Source organism: Eptatretus burgeri, chromosome 1 (assembly GCF_056783735.1).
Source record: "Eptatretus burgeri isolate ZD-2024b chromosome 1, Ebu_testis_v1, whole genome shotgun sequence".
NCBI classification, from domain to species: domain Eukaryota; kingdom Metazoa; phylum Chordata; class Myxini; order Myxiniformes; family Myxinidae; genus Eptatretus; species Eptatretus burgeri.
This window is the reverse complement of record NC_140961.1, coordinates 84,837,461-84,860,022: the sequence shown is the minus strand read 5'-3', so window position 1 is coordinate 84,860,022 and position 22,562 is coordinate 84,837,461. Positions and strand designations below refer to the sequence as shown.

The 22,562-nt window shown below is 44.6% G+C and overlaps 1 protein-coding gene across 4 annotated transcripts in view; it reads right to left on the bottom strand.

Moving 5' to 3' along the window:
* LOC147034886 (DENN domain-containing protein 2B-like) overlaps positions 1-22,562 on the bottom strand; it is a 187,905-nt gene that overhangs the window by 53,560 nt on the left and 111,783 nt on the right. For 3 of the 4 annotated variants that reach the window (XM_085890636.1, XM_085890626.1, XM_085890609.1), the window contains exons 6-10: positions 18,301-18,437; positions 15,753-15,872; positions 12,070-12,166; positions 11,929-11,973; positions 1,953-2,137 (exon numbers count right to left, since the gene is read on the bottom strand). In XM_085890636.1, the coding sequence (XP_085746762.1) occupies positions 1,953-2,137; positions 11,929-11,973; positions 12,070-12,166; positions 15,753-15,872; positions 18,301-18,437 (584 nt within the window). The remainder of the gene's footprint in view (positions 1-1,952; positions 2,138-11,928; positions 11,974-12,069; positions 12,167-15,752; positions 15,873-18,300; positions 18,438-22,562) is intronic. The other variant, XM_085890618.1, reaches the window with a different exon arrangement.

Genomic DNA, 22,562 nt, shown 5'->3' with positions numbered 1-22,562 from the left:
ACTTTAATTTAGCTAATATTTAATATTTGTTATTTTTCAATTTTCATGTATATTTTATTTTGGTCATGCCTCACTGGTCACACTTGAATGATTCCGAACAAAGGGAACACTAGCACTGCTGCGGGGAGCTTTATATCGGTATTCTTGGTAATGAAGTAGGCCTATTTCATTATGAGAACCCCATGGCTTTGTAACCACATCCCAGAGTCCATTAGTAATCAATAATGTTCTTCACTTTCAGGCAATGATGGAGGGCACTGGAAATCTCGACCAACCCTTACTGCCATGCAAGTTGACCCATTCCTCCTGCACCTTCGAGTGTGAGGACACAGACCTCGAGCTGAATTCACCCCAAGATCGTGCAACGTGGGAACGGTTTCAGAAAGCAGCTGAGATCCGGAAGCATGCAGCGATTCTTAGGATTGCTGCTATGGCTAAAGATGATGAGATCCCACAAGTCCTCTATCACAGGGGATGCAAGAATCAATTCGTTAAGAAACATGACCTGGATGCCATTGAAAAAGCGGCATCTGCAGAGAATCCGGATAAGCAGGGACGGAAAGAACTGAACCGGAGAAAGTCATCAGCAGGTCTAACCTCATAATCATCACGCGTGTATGAACCAGTCTTGATCTTCTGCATGAAAAGCACCAAGTATGTCACAAACAGCAAAACAAGAGAGCTCTTGGTCCAATGCGTCGATCTACGTTCTGATCAGACGGTGAGGAAGGCAGCAGTAGACCAAAGTGATCCAAGAATGATGGCGATTACGTCCCGAGACCTAGTTGCAGCTGAGGCCCACTACCACCGGTCTTGCTATCGTCGGTATACCAAACAGACTTGCTCCAAGACTAACTCTGAAACTAGTGGTGATCCGGTGGCATTCCGCCCAGACCCAGATGAGGAGTATGCTAAGACTGAAGTACATTGTTACAGTGGACTGTTCGGGTTCATTAGGGATGTTATATTTGAGAAGCCTCAAGTGATAAGAATGACTGAGTTATGCAAATACCTGCTTGATTTGTTCAGAGAATCTGGTGTAGGCCAAGGTGAGGTGAAAGCGTCCACTAAAAAGCACATCCACAGAAAGATCAAGGGGGAGTTTGGGGAGAGTATACATGTGATACCAGATGAGCAGGGCAAATTGCTTGTCTATCCTGATAACCTTTCCATGTCCCAGCTGGTGCAAGAAAACCAGAGGCTTAAAGAGGAACTCCGAGCTACCGAGCAGAACACCGAAATCAGAGCACATTTTCACATGATATTTGACATTTGTGGGTGAAAGATTTTATATGAACACCAACAAATTGGCATCTTCCATTTTTGCGTATTTTGAGCTAAAAATGGCCGTCTTCAAAGATGTGTCAAATTCTGTAATGTACCATGGCTCAGATATAAATAAATTCAACACTTTTAGGCATAAAATGGACTTGGACACTTATTAACTTCCATTTGAGTCCATTTTTGCTGATAAATTCCCATTGGTAGGGTAATGGTGGTGTTTTTTGGACGGATAGCCAGATTTTAAGCAGGGCTCAAATTTCATGACCTTTTGACCTCTAGTGACCTACTTAATTAGCATATTGGCAAATAATAGATACAGATGTGTAGAACATAAAATTTGCACCATTTTGAGTGGTCATTTGTAGCAATCAGGCCATTACTTAAACATATATCACAATTTATATTTCCTCTACCCCATAATCTCGGGTCCCAGTCGGGCCCGGTCCTCCCATCTTTAAGAGGCGATTACTAGCACGAAGCTACCGTTCCAAGCTTGGCTTCAATTTTTTTTTCATCTATGGGTATATGCCTTTCAAGAAAACAGTGAGAATTTGCCACCCCAGGTGCTACCAATATCTGTTCTGGCTCATGGACTATATTGTGTATGCTCCCCACACAATGGTAATGTATTACCAAAACGACAACAAAATAAAAAAATAATGTTCTACCTTTGGGAACTGATACGTGAGTTCCGGTAAGCAGGATGCAGTATGAGCCTTCTTCCTCAATGCGACCACAACAAAGTACTCAAAGAGTTGACGCTGCTGCCGTTCAAGCAGTTCACGCTCAAGAGTGCGCTGCCCACGCAGGTTCCTCCTCAGCGAGGCCATGTGGGCGAGGCGCACGGTATGCTCTGGAAGCACCAGAAATTTCAAATGTCAACAGAGGATATCATAAAAAATTTATCATCACTTTATAGTAGTTTATCAAGAGGGTCTCATCTCAATAAAAGATGAATGACTCATTTTGGGTACAGTGGTGACCTAATGGTGAGTATATTGGACTGGCAGGACAGAAGTAGTTGGTTAAAATCTAGGTGAAGGTCGCACTATTAAAATACAAGTTTTAATGCTCAAGAAACTAAGTAAGTCTCATGACAATTGCTACATTTAATCGTCAGTAAACCCATCCATTGGGACCATACTCTCTGCAGAGCATTGGTGTTGCCTAGGCAGTCTCCTTGGCTATTGGGTACAATGCTGGACAGGGCACCACTCTGACAGGATACCAGTAAGCTGGCACTCATTTTGCCGACCTCAGAAAGATGACAGGCAGAGTCAACCACACCTGGTATTAATTCAACAGCCAAGGGGGATTTGAACTCAGGATCCTAGGATCCCAAGCCCACCGCCCGAACCATTAAGCCAACACCAGGCATAGTAAACCCATGTTGGCTCAGAAATGTTCTTCAGAAAGGGAATAATTTTCCTCCCCCCCCCCTCAACCCATTTCCTCCCCACCCCCTCAACCCCATCCCCAGGTCTAATCTCTCTGTTGCACCAGTTCGCACTTCTTGGTCCACTGTTCTTCCTTTCAGGGAAATTTGTGATGAGGGAATTTAAATACTGCCCGTTATCATCTTGTCTGCAAACTGTGGCTGCTGGTTGCGTCATTTCTGGAAGAGCAGCTGTGCCGTTGATGCAGTATCTCCTGTTTCCAGTAAGCTGGTACTCATTCTGCTGACTTTGGAAGAATAGCTGGCTGAGTCAATCCACTGGTGTTATTTAAATGCTCGAGAGGTGCTCAAACACAAGACCCTAAGATCTTAAGCCAGCCACCTTAACCGATAACCAAACACCAGGCTCAAATACTGCTGATAAAAAGGTAGCACAATATACCAAAAACATTTTTTTTTTATCCCCCTGACCGAAAATAAATAAATATTCCTAACACTGTAACATACCTCTCCATCACAAAAAAACTGGTTATAGTTATACGGGAGTATCCAAATCAAAACTGAAGGCACCAACAACAATATCACTGTACCCAGCAGGAGACTACTCAATCATCAATCCATGAACAAGCATGGTAGAGCAATGCATTCTGGGTTAGCTCAACTGTATGAGTTTTGTATTGCAAACTGTTGACTGCAGGTTCAAATCCAGACCCCACTGTGTACGTAATAGCAAATATCTTGGTGTATTGCTTGCCATAGAGTACTTTGGCAGCACCCTCCAACAGACTGATCAAAAGGGTTGATTCTGAGCAATGAATATGGTCACAACCTGTCAAGAGCACACTACCACTCGATAAGGAGTGTGGCATTAAAAGGGCAACTCGGCATGCCTACCCGTCGCTTCACTGATGGGTTTAATCAAAAACTAACATGTACTTCACAATTATGTTGCAGGTCTATCTTTGAATCTCAATGAGGATGTAAAAAAAAAAAAGTGAAGCACGTGAAAAAAAATCATTTTTTATACCATGTACAGTAGTTGCTGCTGTCATGGTGGCTGTCGTTGTTGTTGTTGTTGTTGTTGGTGATGGTGTACCCCTTCCATGTACTTATATACATTTTTCTCTTTCTTCGAGAAATATTACTATACAAGCAAATGCAATCCGTCGCTTTGCTGACGGGGAGTATTAAGGAGGGGAGTTGAGAGGGAGGGGAGGGAGAGAGAGGCAGGAGGGAGGGGAGGGAGAGAGAGGCAGGAGGGAGGGGAGGCTAGGAAAGGGGAAACAGTGAGAGGGGGAGGTGGGGAGAGCTAGGCCTCACCAAGCGTTGCTATACACTGCGGGAGGGAGGAGTGTGAGGTGGGTGTGTGTGAGGGAGAGAGAGAGAGAGAGAGAGAGAGAGAGAGAGAGAGAGAGAGAGAGAGAGAGAGAGAGAGAGAGAGAGAGAGAGAGAGAGAGAGAGAGAGAGAGGGGAGTATGAAAAAAAAAAAGAAGAGAGAAAGGTGAGGGATGGAAGTGGGGTTATTATAAAGATAATGATATGTTCTGCTTCATGACCGAACACACAAACAAAAACAAACTCATGTCAGAACAGCTGTGCACACAACGCCACAACAGAGTTTGTAATGTAATCCGCTAACATCTGCAAAAACTTTGCTGTCCCAGTTCCAGAAAATTTGTGGGAACATGAACCAAAAGTAATCACAGAAAACATAGAAGTACCTTCTGTTCACATATGACCTAATGATCCCTTCGAGCGTATACATCGAAAACAAAGTGTTGTGACCAGATATTGTACTTCGATACAAAAACCAGAGAAGAAGACATTGCTGATTGGGGTGTTAACAGCAGTGATTTTGGACTAAATGATGCAGAAATAAGGAAAATGAGCAAATACCAAGACTTCAAGAGTGAAGCGAGAATATCCTGGGAGCTGAAGAATGGCAAAGTTGTGCCAGTGATAGCTGGACCTACAGGAATGATGACAAAGAACCTCACATAGACATTAAACATCGGGACAATACCCCTGGGTGCTCACCTGTTAGTGGCTGGATAAGATAATCAGGCAACCACTGGTTGACATGGATGACCCACAAAATATATAATGGAGAAGAAAGTAAATACCTATGGATTTTTTTTAAATTCCATGAACAAACCTTGGTACATCATCCGCCATGTAATGTCTGATCTATGAGAACATATCAGGCACAAATACATTTTTGAAATATCATGCTATACAGTACTATACCGTTTTTGTCCCTATCTCTCAATGCTGAAGAATCACTTTAAAATTTCTCGTAGTCAGATCCGGATCTGGATCCGGATCTTCACCAAAATTTAATCAGTTCATCCTTGTCGCATACCAAACCTGTCCACTAAATTTCATCTGGATCCATCCACAACTTTTTGCGATATCCTGCACACAAACAGACAGATAGACAAACAGACAGACAGAGAGGGGTGAAAACATAACCTCCTTCACCTTCGGTGGTCGAGGTAAAAAGTAAATAATGGACCAATTTCCCTTAAACACGGCATATGTTTCTTATGATGAAAATATGGAAACCTCCGTATAGGCTGTTTGAGGAAGATTTTTTTTTTGAAGGGGGCCCGGATGAAGAGGTCCCGACACTTAGTATTACCCTGTGGCCCATTTATGCTCTTGGTGGCCCAGGAGATGCCTGTTGGTGGATTCTTGTTTAATGCCGTTAGCTGAGGATCTTAGGTTCCTGTGTTCGAGTTCTAGCTGTGCCAAAATTACACCAGACGGGTCGACTCAACCTGTCATCCTTTTGAGAATGGAAAAAGGAGTACCACCTTTCCACCTTTCTGGGTTAAGAGAGCTGGTACTTTGGGCAAAAATGAAAATTCCTGTTCTGAATTCTGTTCCTGTTCTAAAACTTCAAAAAAGTGTACTTTAGCACCAAGGAAGTAGTGATATTGGAAAGAGAAAGAAAGTGGTTCAAGCACAGGGTGAAGGAATCCATTTGATAAAGAGTGGAAACACCGACACTCAACAAAAAGGAAGGTCTCCACTTCAATCTTTTTTTAATCAGGTCTAATCTAATCAGGTCCAAAAAAAAATCAGGTCTAATCGGATTTTTTATGTGTTGTACTTATGGACATTACGCACAGCTTCTAGGAAATGAAATTGCGAGAAAAAAAAATCAAAAAAAAAATTAAAAATAAATTAATAAGAGTTCAAGTGGGTGTGGCTCCGCCCACAAGGGGCGTGGGACGCCCCTCATACAAAAAGACACAACTAAACCATGATATCTAGCTTGTCTCCAAGTTTCATCAAGATCGCATCAAACGTAACGGAGCTATGCTCTGGAGAGAGTCACAAACAGACAGACAGACAGACACAACAAAAATAGTGGTCACTGCTGGCGCCCGCGAACCAAAAAAGCTGTGACCACTCAACATAACAAAGCCTTCGGCAAAATGAATGAACTAAGAGAAAGAAGGGTGCTCTAACATATTGTTCAGTTTATAGGTGATGGGGGGGGGGAGGGAAATAGTTGGATATAGGCCCGGGATGACGTGTTTATTGGTGTGTAGTTTTAGAACATATTTTCTTGTTTCAAGTGTTTGTCCAGGATGTCCTAAAAGTAGTGTCGTGACCTGTCTGCAAGCTCGCTGCACCTGAACAATTGAATTTACATTTGTAACGTACAGCTCAACAATTGCAGCACATTCGTGATCTATACCTCTATTCATGGTAAATCTCACGGGTTAGAGCATCAATATAGAAAAAAAATCACATTGTTAGGTATTAGCATTTCCAAAATATTCAAAATCAAAACCACGACACCGCTTTTGGGATTCTGCGTACAAGATAAGGAATCCATTTAAAACATCATCTGTGAATGGGAGTTTGTTTTTGTAGAGAAAGTCAAGTTAAGGCATCTTGTCTCATGTTCTCATGTAAATCCTGGCAGGCAGTGCATTGTGGGGGAGAACACGTCATGCCCACCCCCTCCCCACAACAAAGAGAGTGAGTTAACTCCTCCCAACAGCTGTCTGTCAGTGGCCTTGAGGTGGAGATTTGTTGGTATCTCTGAAAGCCACGAACACTGGTGTCTCTGGGCGTTTATACGCATTACAATGTATCCAGCAATGTGTAGATATTGTTGTGGTTGAGGAAATTCACAAACCACCATTCAGGTCACGTAGGTGAGATATCTCTGTAAGTACATGTGTAGTTAGCCCCAAACCCATTGTTTAGAGGGAATAAATGTGATTCATTCAGGCTGCGACCCTTTAAGATAGCCGTTTTTCTGTTCTATCTTAATTTTGAACCAAACACGTCTCAACCGCCATCACACAACAACCACCAACCGCAACGCCGCTTCACAACAACAACAACGCCAACAGCCACAACCTTTACCTTCACAGCTCGCTCCCGCAAACATCGCATCACCGCCATTCCAAGCGTCACCGTGGCCATGGACCAGCACTTTGGACCCTCCACCACCTTCGCCTCTCCTGCGGCCATTCCCGCACCGCTTGTGGGCACCGAGCGTCAGGCTGTCCTGGACTCGTACAGGGCGCACGCCGAGCCGCGGGTACAAAGTGCGGCCTTTCCGAGAAGTCGAATCAGGAATGATACACGCCCACTTCTGATCCATCCAATCAGCAAGCGCGGGGCGGTTTGGCCCCGCCTCCAGGCGCGTCGGAGAAGAATCGATATATATGCAAATTTGAGGATCAGGGGAGATTCACGCCCCTTTTTCTCCGTCCAATGGGCGAGCGTGGCTCCACCCCCGAGCTCGTTCTGATCCAGAAATTTGCATATGGGATCTCCTACACCACTATAAAGCGCCGAGCGCGGGGCGAATTCAGTGAGTTTTTCGGTCAAGGCGAGTTGGAGAAGAGTTGAGTTGAGGAGTGGAGCGCAGCGGAGCTTGGAGTCCGGGAGAAGTTCGAGTCCGGTGCAGGGCTGTTGCTCGTCGGAGCGCAGCGGCGGCTGAGGAGAATTGCGGAGGGGACCGGATACCTCGGGTCCGAGGCAAGGAACACGACGGTCGGCGACGAGGTCGCAGTGGAGTCGCTCGTCACGGGACCCAAGCAAGCCAGCTATCCTCTTTCCCCAGAGCATCAACAATTCCCCCCTTTTTCCCCCCCGCGCTGAGATAGTGCGAAAAGGGGGCCCCGTTCCCTCCCCACTCCAAGCAGTGCCAACGAAACCCGCGAAGGAGCGCGGAGTCGGGGCACCGCCACCACATTTGCGGCTCATCACAAGACACGGGTAGGCTCCACCCCGTCTCGCGGCCCACAGGCCCCGTCTGTCCCCTTGTCGTTGAGGGTGGCCCTTTTCTTTTGCTTTTGAGTAAATGTGTTGTCGGCGCCGTCTGTAAAGTAAAACTGTGTAAGTGTTGCCGTGTGCTCGCGTAGTCAGTAGTAGATCTGCATTGTTGTGTTTCTTTTGTAACATCTGCTTTTGGTGCATAATTGTTGTAATTGTATATGTGTGCTTTCCGTGTGCCGCGGAATAAATGTGCATTATGTTGAACTGTTTTTCCCGTTTCGCTTCGTCTTTTCTTTAATTGAATCTCCATCTTGCTTCACGTAAAGGGTTGGTAGTGGGCTTAATACGCCCGATAATTAATCGGAACCGTCGAGGCTGATGTTAACACCGCTCGGTTATCCCGATATTACGGAACGGGTCGCTTAAGTGGCCCGTGTCCGGAGTCGACCTGCGGCGAGGTGCGATCGCCCGGTCTACCCTCCGTGTGGGTACTTAGGTAGGTCGAATTTGGCGAACAACCCTATCCCATGCGGGGGGCCGATTGGCACGATCGTGGTGAGGCCGAAAGGCCCACCCGTGACTAGTTCCCAGCGTTAGTCCGAGAGGGTCACGACAGAATTGTACGTCCAGTGGGCGATGTTCCGCGATTCGAGTTACGTGGCCGCTCGCACGCCGGCGGGCGCGAATTCGCAACAATATGATGATCAGGCATTTGATGATATGAGTGAGGAAAGTGGAAAAAAAACCAACTTTATCATGAAGAAATAATTGTGGCCTGTTCCAAGTCAAGCCATTGTTGAGCAGGCCAAAAAAAAATATGTCGAATTATTATCCCATTGAGCGATAGCGAGGTATCCAAGGATGCACCTGATAAAGGATATAGCTAAACAAGGTCAGGTCAGGTATGGGAGCATGTGCCAGAAGAGCCCGTCGCTGCGTCCACTTTCCGCCGGTACTCCAGGGGCCTCCGTCTGGCCATCCCCCAGGCAGATGCCAGGCCCATCCCCATCTCCTTGAGATGATGGTCAACCTGCTGCAACCACGAGGCACGTGGTCAGCCCACTGGCCTCCTCCACTCATGAGACTCCCTCACTGAGAGAATCTGGTGAGCAGGATCAGCGTCAGGAAAACTAGCCACATGTCCATACAGCCGCAACTGGAGCTCACGGACTATGCAGGTAACAAATCTCATCCGAATCTCTCTCAGCAACCGCTCGTTGGACACAAAATCCGACCAGCGATAGCCAAGGATTCTCCGAAGAGACCTGGTACCAAAGGAATTAAGTCTCCGTCTCAGATCCTTGGTAAGAGTCCAAGTCTCGTATCCATAGAGCAAGACTGGAAGTACCAAGGACCTGAAGACTCGGACTTTCGGCCTCCCGCACAGGTACCGGCAGTGACACACCCCATGATCCAGTAAATCCATGACTCCCCAGGCCCGACCCAGACGTCTATTGACCTCTGACTCACAGCCGGCAGAGACATGAATATCACTGCCAAGGTCAGTGAATCTCTCCATGACCTCAACATCCTCACCACAAACAGACAGACAGGACAGCAGCATCCAAGATGTCACCGAAAGCCTGGATCTTAGTTTTGACCCAAGAAACCCGTAATCCCAGCAGCTCCGACTCCTCATTCAGCACCTTGAGGGCCCCCAAAAGGATATCTAGAGTCTCCGCAAAGATGACTGCATCATCTGCGAAATCAAGGTCCGAGATCTTGACATTCCCAAACGATGCACCGCAGCTTGATCTCTCTGACATCCTCCCTAAAATCCAGTCCAGACAAGTGCTGAAAAGTGTGGGGGCAAGTACACACCCCTGACGAACTCCAGTAACAACTGGAAATTAGTCAGAGATGGTACCACCACACTTCACAGCACTCTCAGTACCAGAGTAGAGTTCAGACATCAGATCGATCAGTTTTGCTGGCACCCAACGAAGACGAAGAATCCTCCAGAGGACATCCCGATTCACTGAATCGAACGCTTTACAGAGATCAACATAGGCTGCAAGCAGCCCCTGCCGAAACTCTCGTCTGCGTTCGGTGAGGACACGAAGAGCAAGGATACGGTCAATCGTTGACCTCTTTGGTGTAAAGCCTGACTGCTCTGGACGCTGGTGCTCAAGCAGATTGTGGCGAACCCTATCAAGAATTATCCGAGCAAAGACCTTGCCCGGCACTGAGAGCAGCGTCACCCCTCGGTAGTTGTTGCAGTCTTGGCGATCACACTTCCCTTTCCAGAGAGGAACAACAAGGCCCCTCTTCCAATCAGTTGGGATGACGCCTGTGTTCCAGGCAGAGCATAAAACTGCATGCAACGACACGAGTGCAGCATTTCCACCAGCCTTAAGAAGTTCAGCATGGATGCCACAGATTCCTGGAGCTTTGCCCCTTTTCAACTGGTTCACCGCAGCCCGTGTTTCCACAAGCGAAGGTGGACCACAGTTGATTCGAGCGTCAGCAACAGGGATTGTAACACCCTTGACGCCCAACTCGACAGCTGGGGGATCAGCCTGGTACAACCGCTCAAAGTAACCGGCCCAGCGGGCCTTCACTTCAGACTCCTCTGTCAAGAGCCTACCACTCTGTGCTCTAACTGCAGTGCTCCGAGGGATGGGCTTGGATGAACGCAATGCGTGAATTCCCCTGTAAGCGGGACAAGAATCACCTGTCCACAGGTGATGCTCTACCCCCTCACAGATTCCTCACACATAGGCCTCCTTGTCCACCCTTAGTGCACGTACAGTTTTACGCCTCAGCTCCCTGAACAGCTCAGCTCTGCCATTCAGCCTGGCCCTGCGACTCTGGTCAATGGTATCCAGTGTCCCTTGAGAAACAAAATTCTTCTTTGCCCTGCAGTGAGTTCCAAGACATCCACTGACAATATCAAGGACGGTGGTCTTGAAGGCACTCCACAACTCTTCAGGACCCCCCAAAGCACCCAGACCCCCCCAAGTGTCCACTCCGCCTGTTCGCAAACTCCTCGGCTACTCTCTCATCCCTGAGCTTGCCAACATCCGCTGGGGTGGTAACATTCTCCAGGATTTAAGGTGCAGCTTGTGAACAACTAAACAAGGCTGTTAATTATATCTTCAAAAGAGGTGTTTTAATTAACCCAAACACCCAATTTTCACTCATGCACTCCCTTGGCATTCCCTTACTATGCCTGCAAAGTTTCAGGCTGCTAGGTTTTATGGTTTTGGAGTTATGTTATGGAGGACACACACACAGACTGACTGACTGACTGACTGACTGACACACTGACACACATTGACATTTATTCTTGACAATTATTGTGTCATAAAGTCATTTCTTATTCCGTAATTAATGCTGGACCTCTTGCTTCTGCCATTGTTTCTTCTGAACAATTGCATTCAGTTAGGGTCCCTGGAGAGTTAGATTATTGTGACTTTGTTTTATAAACAGCAAGGGAATAGCACCACCAGTTTGCAGGCACCACTTGACGCAGAGACCTGCGCTAGAAAGCTTTAGTTCGGCCATCTTCGGAGTCGAGGCTCCAGTGTGCAGCAATATCCACTGGATGTGGTTGCATCCTGTGTGGAAGCTGCTGTCCAAGTGGGAAATTGTTGCAGAGAAACACTGCAATCAATAAAGCAAATTCTCCGAATCATGTCGAAGACATTCCATGCTGAAGAAATTCCTTGCATGAACTTCTCTTATCTTCCGAACATGACTTACAGTGCACCCTGAAAGTAATCATTCTGTAGCTAATATATCCAGAGAGAACCCAATTATAACAAACATATCAGTGGTGCACCAATAAATAATCATGGCAATTGCCATTTCACAACCCCTGACATTCGGGCCCTGCATTCTTTCTAACTACTGAAAATTGATCAGAAGTATCAATACCTCCTCGATGAGCCTAGATCCTTGTACAAAAAAGAGGAAAACTTTTCTAATTTCTCAGTGAACTTAAAATAAATACTGAAGAGTGAATAAAATGAAGCTCCAAAAGGATAATCACTTACCTTTAAGTCGTTCATCAGAGTCACTCTCGCTGTCACTGTTTTCATCTGTAGAATACAAAGCAAAAGATCCAACATTCAACTCATGTATGATCGTAAGACTCATTCCAACTTTGAGGATACTCTGCACCACAAGACCCCCACCTTTCATGGAGCAGCTCTCAGGGCTGGACACAGAATACTTCTTCCACCGCTTTTTTCCACGCTTTGCTGTAAACACGCTGTTGATCTTCTGCACCAGCTGCAATCCGCAGCGGGACACAATACTATCATCAACAGTCACATCCTGTATACAGAGTTGTGAGAATGGTTCTTAGGGGTTAATAAAACTACCGAGTATAACGATAGATTTTGTTTAGAATAAGTATCACATAATTAATTGTGAGATGACATGTGCATCACTAAACGTACAGTGAGATGCTTGTTATGCCTACCCTATTGTTGATTATCCCCCATATTGAACCACTGACTGTGTTTTTATGTTCTTTTCATCTGGAATTTTTTTTTGTTTAAATATTCCCCTTATAATGTGCAATATTCCACCCAAGAAGAATGTGCAGGAGTGGCGAATCTGCATTGAGAAGGACGGCAATTAGCTTCACAACAGGAGACGATTTGCCATGGGGCTTATCAGTTGCTCACCTGGATTGACCATTAACAGCTGCTGATGGAGAGAGATGTTAACGCAAGAAAGTGACAATTACGCCAGAGGAGAGGGAGCTTTTTGGAGGAACGGCTGTCGTGCAGAAGGGAGGAGATTGGCATAGAGGATCTCTTTGAGTGTGCAGAGCTGAGTGTGCCGGAGCTGTGAACGTTTAACTCTCAGAGCAAAGAGGGCTTTGAGCGAGCAACAGATATGGAGCTTTGAGGAGTTTTTTTATGCCAAAAAGCTGCCATTATGTCGATCTCTGCTCCAGGACTCGTGGACAGCTTGCATCTAGGTTTGAAAGCGACCTCTCGGAAAGAGAGTCGGATCAGTTGGTAATGGGGTAGAGCACCCATGATGACCATGTGTAGGCCAAGGAGTGTCATGTGGGTGACCGAAATCCGGCAAGGTGTACGGCAATGGAAGTGATTGTGGTGTTGGGCATGGTAAGTGAAGTGAGGGGCCTGAAGAAATCATATATTTGGGGACTTTATTTGACATTGTGGGCACACATACCGAGAGACCTACACCACCACATTATCGGACCTCCCCGCTGCTGAGTTGAGGCCACACCTACAAGTAATTGTAATGCCATGGCTTTGCTAGGATGATTGATGACTAGTGATTATGGAAATTATATTGGTTGTGTTGAGTGGTTATGGGAAATGTTCCACTCAGTCATGTGCACATTAAAAACAGGGATGAGGGGATAATAGGGATTAGGATGATGAGTCCTATGGTGGACAGATAGTCCATGAAAGTGGCGAGGTAGTTTTGAAATTGGGTGTTGGGCTCAGCTGACAGCTGGAGCATGTAACATCCACTGGGGGATGTGGTCAATACATGGGATTTATGTTGGACTTTGGATAGGAGATAAGTGTTGTCTGTTAAGGTCGGCCTGCTCGTTTTTGCATTTGTTTTGGTGCCATCTTCTCTCCCCACCCACGATCATCTTGAGGAACGCGGAGGATGAAAATTAGGAATGAAGAACGTCCTTTATGTCAAAAATTATGTGCATTATGATTATTGTGAAATTTTGAAACAAAAAAGGTCGAACAGATGTGGTGTTGCCCAGGCCCCACACGGGGTGGGGAGGATCTGTTGGTGTGTGGCATCCCCCTGTCCATCTGGGCACTGCCCAAGCAAATGTTTGGTCGCTGGTCCCTGGGGGAGGTCGTAAATCATATTTTTCATACAATGAGTGGGTGGGATATAAAGCGAGAAAAAATACGAGGAATAGATGAGGAAATAGAGGAATAAAGGAAGATCAGGATCATGGAGAAAAGGGGAGAGAAAAGAGAAAGATTGTTTCAAAGAGATTGCAGTAAGTGAAGTGGGGAGGGAAGAGGATGTACCCAGCGTACAAGGGAAAGGAGCAAGCGAAAAATTCACTGTTTTTGTGTCGATGATATAAACCATTTACACGTTTAACTCAACTCTGTGAAAATGTCAGATAGGAAGTTTTGATTTTTCACCTCGTCATGTATAGATGTTTCCAAAAGACATACCCTTGTGTTATTGGCTACATGTTTAGTCGTTGATCCCCAAGTTTCCGGCACTTGTCTGCTCATTGGCTGATAGCTCTGTTCTTCATCATGTGAGATCTGCCTCATGCACAACATCGCCATGGCTTGCTATTCATGCTAACTTCATTAATGGCCCCTTAAGACCCGACAAAATTTGTCTTTATTGAAAAGATTTTTGACAATTAGTCAAACAAAGATCCCATTACAAAATTAATTATAATAAATATTGCAAATGCCATTTTATTTGTTTGTACCAGGTTATTTGATCCATGGTAGACCAAAGTGTTTCAGGCTTTTCACCCTTCCACTGTAGTGTCAGCTCAATGTCGAGGGTAAAGTCTTATTGCAAAGCCTCTGGACTCTAAAAGCAGCTATCTAGTTATTACGTAGACTGTGTTGACATTGTTGGGCAAGCAATCACTTGTGCCATGGCCAAAAATTCCATAAATTCCCACTCAAATCTCACGTCCCCTCTGTCCTAACGGAACATAGTGCAAAAAGGGTCAACAACCAAAGGGTCCACTACAAAGATCAAAATTTACGCTGGGAATGTGGATTAGTAGTTGTCATCGTAGTAGAAATTATAGAGTATTGAACTCACCCCCACCACTCCTCCAAAGGGCCAATGAACCTCCATTATATCACTTCACTTTAATCTCATTCCACTTTGATTTCACTCCTACCTCCTCCTTAAATTTATCTACCTCTCTTTTCTATTCTGTCCTCCTCCCTTTCTATCCTTATCTCATTTTGCAATTTATCAAAAATACATCCAAATCTCAACGTACACAGAAAGTACCAGTCAGCTTGTGACCACGGACACTTGAGACATGGTTTGCAAGTTGGCTTCAAACTGAGATGTGTTGTTATTTACGAATAATTTCAGTCTACTTGTGACAATACAAAAACAAATTACACAAATGGATATATAATTAAATATCCATCCATCCATCCATCCATTGGGACCATACTCTGTGCAGAGCGTTCGTGCTGTTTAAGCAGTCTCCTTGGCTATTGGGCACAATCCTGGACAGGTTGCCACTCCGACACAGTATACCAGCATGCTGGCACTCATTTTTGCTGACGTCAGAAGGATGACAGGCAGAATCAACCCCAAGCTGGTATTAATTCAACAGCCGAGTGGGATTTGAACTCAAGATCCTCGGATCCTAAGCCCACCACCCCAACCATTAAGCCAACACCAGGCATATAATTAAACATAAAAAATGACCGTTTTTACAGCCATTTTTTCCCTGCTGTGCAGGGGTTTGGCTTTTTGTGAGGCAATGTTTTATGGCCGGATGCCCTTCCTGACGCCAACCCTGGTCACCTCTTACGACACACAGGGATATGGTACACCTATTCTAACCGGGGCATACACCGGGACCAGTACAACTGGCACTCATTTCGCCGACCTCGGAAGGATGACAGGCTGAGTCAACCCCCTGGTGTTAATTCAGCAGCCAACGGGGCTTGAACTCAGGACCCTGGGATCCCAAGCCGCCACCCCAACCACTAAGCCAACACCAGGCTATCATATAATTAAATATAACAACCTGATAAAAAAAATTAGACTGGTTAAGGATGTTAGAAAAGTTCAGTCTTTCTTGAAATTACATTGAAATTGTGACCTATATTGTCTGAGCAACTGAGACCTTGTTTGTGGTGGGTAACTCCATCATGTTGAACTCCTCCAGGTTGCTGGGTGAGGAGTGTGCATTGCAGTGAGGGTTGAAACGCATCTGGGCTCGTCGAAGCGGATCTGACATGGTGGGCTGCATGAAAAAGGGATGGAAAATAAGAAATGTATTGAGTGTACTAAGAAGAGGATGATAAAACGGCATTTTATCATTTTACAGTGATAAATTGTGGTTATCCGCGAGCGAAATAAAATGCATGCAAAAAATGGTTAAATGTAGGCCTACTCCATCAGATTGATGAAAAAGACATTCCACGAGGGATGCAGAGAAATCAAGGAATCAGCACATTGTGGTGGCGGAATTGCTTCAAATCTCAGGGAATTAATGGAGTAGCAGGCAGGAGAACAGGGCCAGTGTTCTCCTCAACATGAAAAAGGTACATTGAAGACCAAGGTTGGTGATCTGGTACAATAACACCTAACAAAAATGGTCGGGATGTATTTCTCAAACCTGAATGGATACTGACTGCATGTATGCAGACCATCAGGCATGATCGGTGCCACACCTGCATGATATGGAACAGATTCGAAAAGCAAAACAAACGGTTGCTTCAGTAAAAGTCAGTGTTATTATACTTAGTCAAAGGTGGTACCCGCATGATGCCACACCGCAGTCAGTGTGGAGATGACCTGAGGAGCAGACAATAGTACATACCATACGAGATTGCACGAGATGGTGATAGGCATGTTCAAAGAAAGAACACACAGTCTCAATTCTACATTGGCTCTGGTGAACGTCTCAGCTGAACACAGAGGTTTTTGGTGAAGAGTCCACCAACTTCATTTCATTACTCCATTATTTCTCATTCAAAGCTCAATAATGAAAAAAATGGCAGAATGACTCAGAAGCAAATGATGCATCCAGCAATCTCAAGCAACAAGCTGATTGGACAGGTTTAATACTCAGAGAAATAGATATTAATACAAATTGCGCCCTGCATTTCCAGGATGTGCCTTGTGAAAGACAACAAACCATGTATGTCTGTCATTTTTAGGTCATCTCATCTCGATTCTCAGAGAGATCAACTTATATAATGGGTCATGATGTCTGGATGTCTGTCCGTCCACCCATCCGTCCAGGTATCCGTTCACTTTTTGCTATTTTTGCTGCTCTTCTTTATCACCTGCCTGGTTGTTCTGAAACTTGACACATGAATATAAGACAGTAGCCCGCACAATCGCTCAGGCTTGGATTTTTTATTTAGAATCATGGGGGCTTCCAGGGGGTTGTTACTCCCTGAAACTAAGGATCTCTACTCGTCCCATATTTACCAACTGGTTGCTCCAAAACCCAATGCAGCCTTTCTACTCCATTGTCCACAGGATTGGTCAGTCTTAGAGTTTTCGATTTATCATCAGAGGGGCTTTCAGGGGGAGTTTCCACAAATTTTGACCAGTCTAACGTCCGTGTCATTTCCCATATTTTGGATTCAGCAGAGGTCCGAACTACAACCTCAAGAGATGCCCGTCAGCCCACTCGAGGCTATTTTTTAACGAGACAGAGCAAATCAAGTGGTCGACAGACAGAAATAGGGATGAGGGGATGCGCAAACTTATGTACAAGGAAAGAACTAAAACCAAATCCTGTAATGGTGCCAAGAGAAACACGAGCCTCCACATGAGGCTGGGAATTATGTTTAAGTATGATAACATTGGGATCCCACAGTGGTGAGCTAAAGCAACTCAGCCCACAAAGATGAGGAGCAGAGCAGAGAAGGTGTGGAGTGAAGGAGGCAAAGAGTGATGAAGGCGAGGCAAGATGGTGCAGATCCAACACGACAGCAATGATTCCCAGAGGCCAGAGTTGCTGCATCCGCTCTCCTTCACAATGCAGATCACTGTATTCCGCGTCAGTCCAACCCTCCCAAACTTTGGGATCACCTCCCCAAGTGGTTGGCCATCTGCCAGTCTGGGCAGTAACTTGTTCTCGTCTTCCCATCCCATGGGATGTGTCCAAAAGAAAAAGTATTTTATCCTTCTTCCAGGCTTCTGCAGTGCATCTCGCCGCCATGGCCCACACACATGCTATTGTGTGAAGCGCTTTCCGTTTGCCATTGTTTCACAAACCCTCCACTTGGCCTCACCTTTCAAATGGGAGGTTTTTTGCAACACAACCACACCATGAATATCTTAAAGGTTAACACACTCACTGCCTCATTGGTGCACATGTTACATACAACTAACTTCAAGACATTTAGCCAATACAAGGAGAAATCTAGGCTACACGACTGTATAGTCCATGCTCCGCTTTCCACAATCTGGCTATGGAACCCCCCCCAACCCCCACACCAATCCCCCCTCCTTCTCCACGTAACAATATAAGCTATATTATATTCCATTATTGGAGTTTTGACATTGTATGTTCAGGCTCTATACTCTATAGTCTATAGTAATGGCAAAGTTTTATACAAGTTAGAAAAAAAGAGAGAAGAATGGAAATAACAAAAGAAAGACATTTGTGTGCATCTCGCTTGACAATGGCCTGCACAATAATAGCAGCTTACCCCAGAGACGTTTAAAGGCCTTCTTGTCTGAGACAGGCAAGTCGGGTTGAGTGTGACCGGACAGCGTACATCCGATAAACCTGATCCTGGTATCATTTCTGCAACATCTTCATATGGATTTTCTCTAGAAGGATCTGCTAATGAAAGACAATGCTATTTTTAATAAGTGTATAACATCGGTTATAATAAAGTCTTCAGACGAATCAATTCGGTGCATCAAAAAACACCTTTGCTTTAATATTTCTATTTGACAAACAATGGTTGATATTGTTATGGTGGAGAGAACTCTGCCTTTTCATCGAGGCTGTTTTTTTTAAGTTTCCATTCCAAGTTTCTCTAAAGTCATGAACAGTCAACCACGGAGTGTGGTCTGGAATCACATGTCAGCCAAAATAAAGCAGTGCAAATGCAAAAAAAATTATTAAAGTCTTTCATGGAAATGGACTGACGAGCCTTTATTTGAAAACTCATGATGACTGCGGCAAGAATTATAGATGATCCGAATACAAATTCTTAACAGTAATGCTACTTTATGCAAGTGCACCATTTTTAGCCCAAGGCCGCTAAAATAACCTCTTGAGATGAGAAATTCAAATCACATGATGAAGCAAAATACTATCATGAGACTAGCTAGCATCTGTCATGAAATTCCGAGAAGCAGGCATGTAACGGAATGGGAATATCTCAAAAATTTAATCTCAAGACCTTACAATGTTGTTTAAATCACTTAATATGCATTAATTTAGTTGATGATGATGATGATATAATAATAATAATGATAATAATAATAATAGTAGTAATAATAAAGAATAATCTCGTTATAACAAATAGACATGTTCTGTGAAAAAGTCATTGGATTGAAAATTTGTAATAATATAACTATTCCACCAGAATGTAACTATTATACCCAAACCCCAACCCCAAGCCCTCCACATTAAAAGAGATCCCGAGGTTCAAGGGCGTTATATAACGATACACACTCACACTCTCATGTGCAGCCTTGTGGCTGCTGGTTGCATCATTGGTTAGGGACATGGCTATGCTGCTGATGCAGTGCCCCTATTACCAGTACAATGGTACTACTTTTGTCAACCTGAGAAGGATGACAGGCTGAGTCAACCCCACCTGGTGGTAAATTCAGCAGCCGACATGGCTTGAACTCAAGACTCTAGGATCCCAAGCCAGCAACCATAACCGCTAAGCCAACACCAGGCTTTACATAATGGTGAGGAATCACCAAATTACAGCACATCACCAAGAAGCATGATATTTCACAAAGGGTGACACAGCTCAAGGTAAAAGCACTTTGTACAAGGAAGTGGGTCAATGCACCATTTCGCCAAGTTGGACGATAATCAGGAACTTCGCCGTCACAACATCTCGCAAAGTAGTGCAGAACACGAGATAAAAGTACTCGATACGTGGAAACGGGTTCATGCACCATTTCTCAAAGTCAGAGATAAGCAGGACTTTTCTGGCACGGCATCTCAAAATGCACAAGATAAAAGTACTGTGCACATGAAACGGATCCATGCACAATTTTTCAAACTCAGGAGATAAGTGGGACTTTGTTGGCATGACATTCCACAACGCAGTACAAAGCACAACAAAAAACTACTCCATGTGCAGAAAAGGGTTCATGCACTGATTCTCAACCTTGGAGTAAAGTATGCTGGCACAACATCTCAAAAAAAAAAAAAACAGAACAAAGCACAAGATACAGTAAAGTAGTGTACACGGTATTACCGCCACCCCTCCGCTCCCATGGGATTTTATGGTTCCTCTTCAAAGTAGAAAAGCACCAAAAATGTTTTTTAAGCTCAAGGAGATTTCAGCTTTCCCACAATAATAATTTTGATCTTTCCAAGCCTGCAACTTTGGTGCAGAGCAGCAGCGATAACCATTCCTTAGACATTTTCAAATCCAGGTGCACAGGTCTCGTCCAATGGCAAGAACATCTTGGTGGGCATTTTTGGCAATAAAAGGCCAGTTTTATCCGGTGTACACTTTATGTTGGAAGGGCTCAGCACACAATCGGTCAAACCTCTCCTCTTAAAGGTCTCAATGGTGGACACATCTGCGCCAGCACCTTATCCATGGAACAACAAAAGTTGGAGGCAAATGATGCGTCTTGAACCTGTCAAGCCATATAGTCCTTGCAGCAAATGGTTCTGCAGTGTCATCTGTGGTGGAAAAGCAGCAATCTTGTGGCAAACCTCAGGGATTTGTCCTGCGATAATGACCGAAAAAATGGGAAAATAACTTGGATAATTTGCTGGAACCACAGAAGCCGAGGGTACTTCATTTGTTTGTGCATACCAGGCGATACGCAATTCAACTGCCATTTAATTGTAGCTTTCCACCTCTTTGCACTTTCCCTTCTCACTTCTTTCACTACGACCTCAGTTAGGAAGTGTTGGTGTTTCCTCTGCTGTTGGTGTTTTCCCCCTTTCTATTTTGTTCCATTCCATTCTGTTCTCGCTCTTCCCCGAGCCTCGACCATGGCCACAAAAAATACACTTCGTTGGGCCTCCAACAACACTCCAGATGACTGACTGCATGGACAGAATTGCCGGCTTTCAAACCGGTCCATTGATGAGAGCTCCTTTTTCGAAATTCCAACCCTGACAAGCTCGCAAGTTGAACTCACAAGTGAAATCGCACAAAGGAAATCACAAATAAATAACTAGCCTCAAAATACGCGACCCAGCGCAGGTCGCCTGTGCCAAAGAAGGGCATTGCAAGGCAAAGTGCACCGATTGGAAACATGAATGGCATACTTCCACTGATAAGAGGAATATGAAGAAGAACACTCAAAAACAAGATGTAATGTTTCATCTGTTGGCTGTCAGTCTGGACGGAGCAGATTCCTACAGCAGCACGAAAGTCCAGCACAAAACCCGTCACAATATTATTCCACTTGCTCCTGGATTCATGTCTTGATCGCACAAAGTTGCTCATTTCGAGGTAATTTTGTGCTGGCCTAATGTCATGAGAATTGTTTGTTTTCTACAGTATATGCCAGTTACACTGATCATTTTGTTTATTTTGCTGGTCAGTGTAGTGAAGTGCTAACTTGAGGTTATGGTGTAAAAGGTCACTAATTTTGTTAATCGCGGTTAATTCTTTGTACCACGGCTAACTAAATACCATGTATTTGTCCAACAAAGACACACACACACAAAGACACACTGTTGGTCTCTGTCCATCCCCTAAAATCCACCCACGTGTAGAGATAGCAGCCGCCAATGGCAACTTTCATGCATACACGCACATACATGCATAAATAGATGCATCTGATGAAGGTGAAACACTTCCCTTTTGTGGGGGCCTAAAACACTTCTCTACACCTCTACAAAGGAATGGGGTCAGGGATCATTTAATATGACCTTTCATATTGTTACAAAGGTCAGGCACTATAGAGCGATTGAAAAAAATCCCCCGCCCCCCCAAAAAACAGATCTTTTGTTCAAATGAAAAAAAAATTACTTTTCATCGAAAAACACTCCAAGGTATTCACTGATCAACCTCTGAAAGTTTGACGAAGATCCGTTCAGCCATCTCAGAAAAATGGCAACACACACACACACACACACACACACACACACACACACACACACACACACACACACACACACACACACACACACACACACACACACACACACACGGCTCTCTTATAGTATAGATTGAGCCAATGGAGTGCCATCCCTACATATGAAGTCTTCCGACTTTTGATAGAACACAGTAAATTGTAATGTCCTTTCAGCATTTGCGGAGTTTTTGGATCTCCAGCTCAGATGGTCTACGTCAGCGGAGACCCTCTGATGTGACAACACTGACTGTATACAGTATTTCCAAATCACTTCTCTGACGGGAATACCAATCTTTGCATAACTGCAAAAAAAAAAAAAGGTTGTTATGTCCACCACTGAAGGTCATGTTTTCACCGCTGTCTGTCTGTCTTTATGTTTGTCTGCTTGGTACTTGCAAAAATCTAAAATGTTAAACTATATTGTTTGGTCACATGCATTATTCTGTATGTCTGTCTGTTTGTCTGTCTGTTAACTGTCTCCAGGTCACAATTTTAAACTGATCATCACGAAACTTCACCACCTGGTCGAGTTCATCATAAACAAGAAGCCTATTGTTTTTGAGGTCAAAAGCTCAACAATTTCGTCAAGGTTCTAAAATCCTCAATTTTCATCTGATTGACTTGAAATTTGAATCGGATTTCCATCTCAGGTCACTGAAATCAGCAA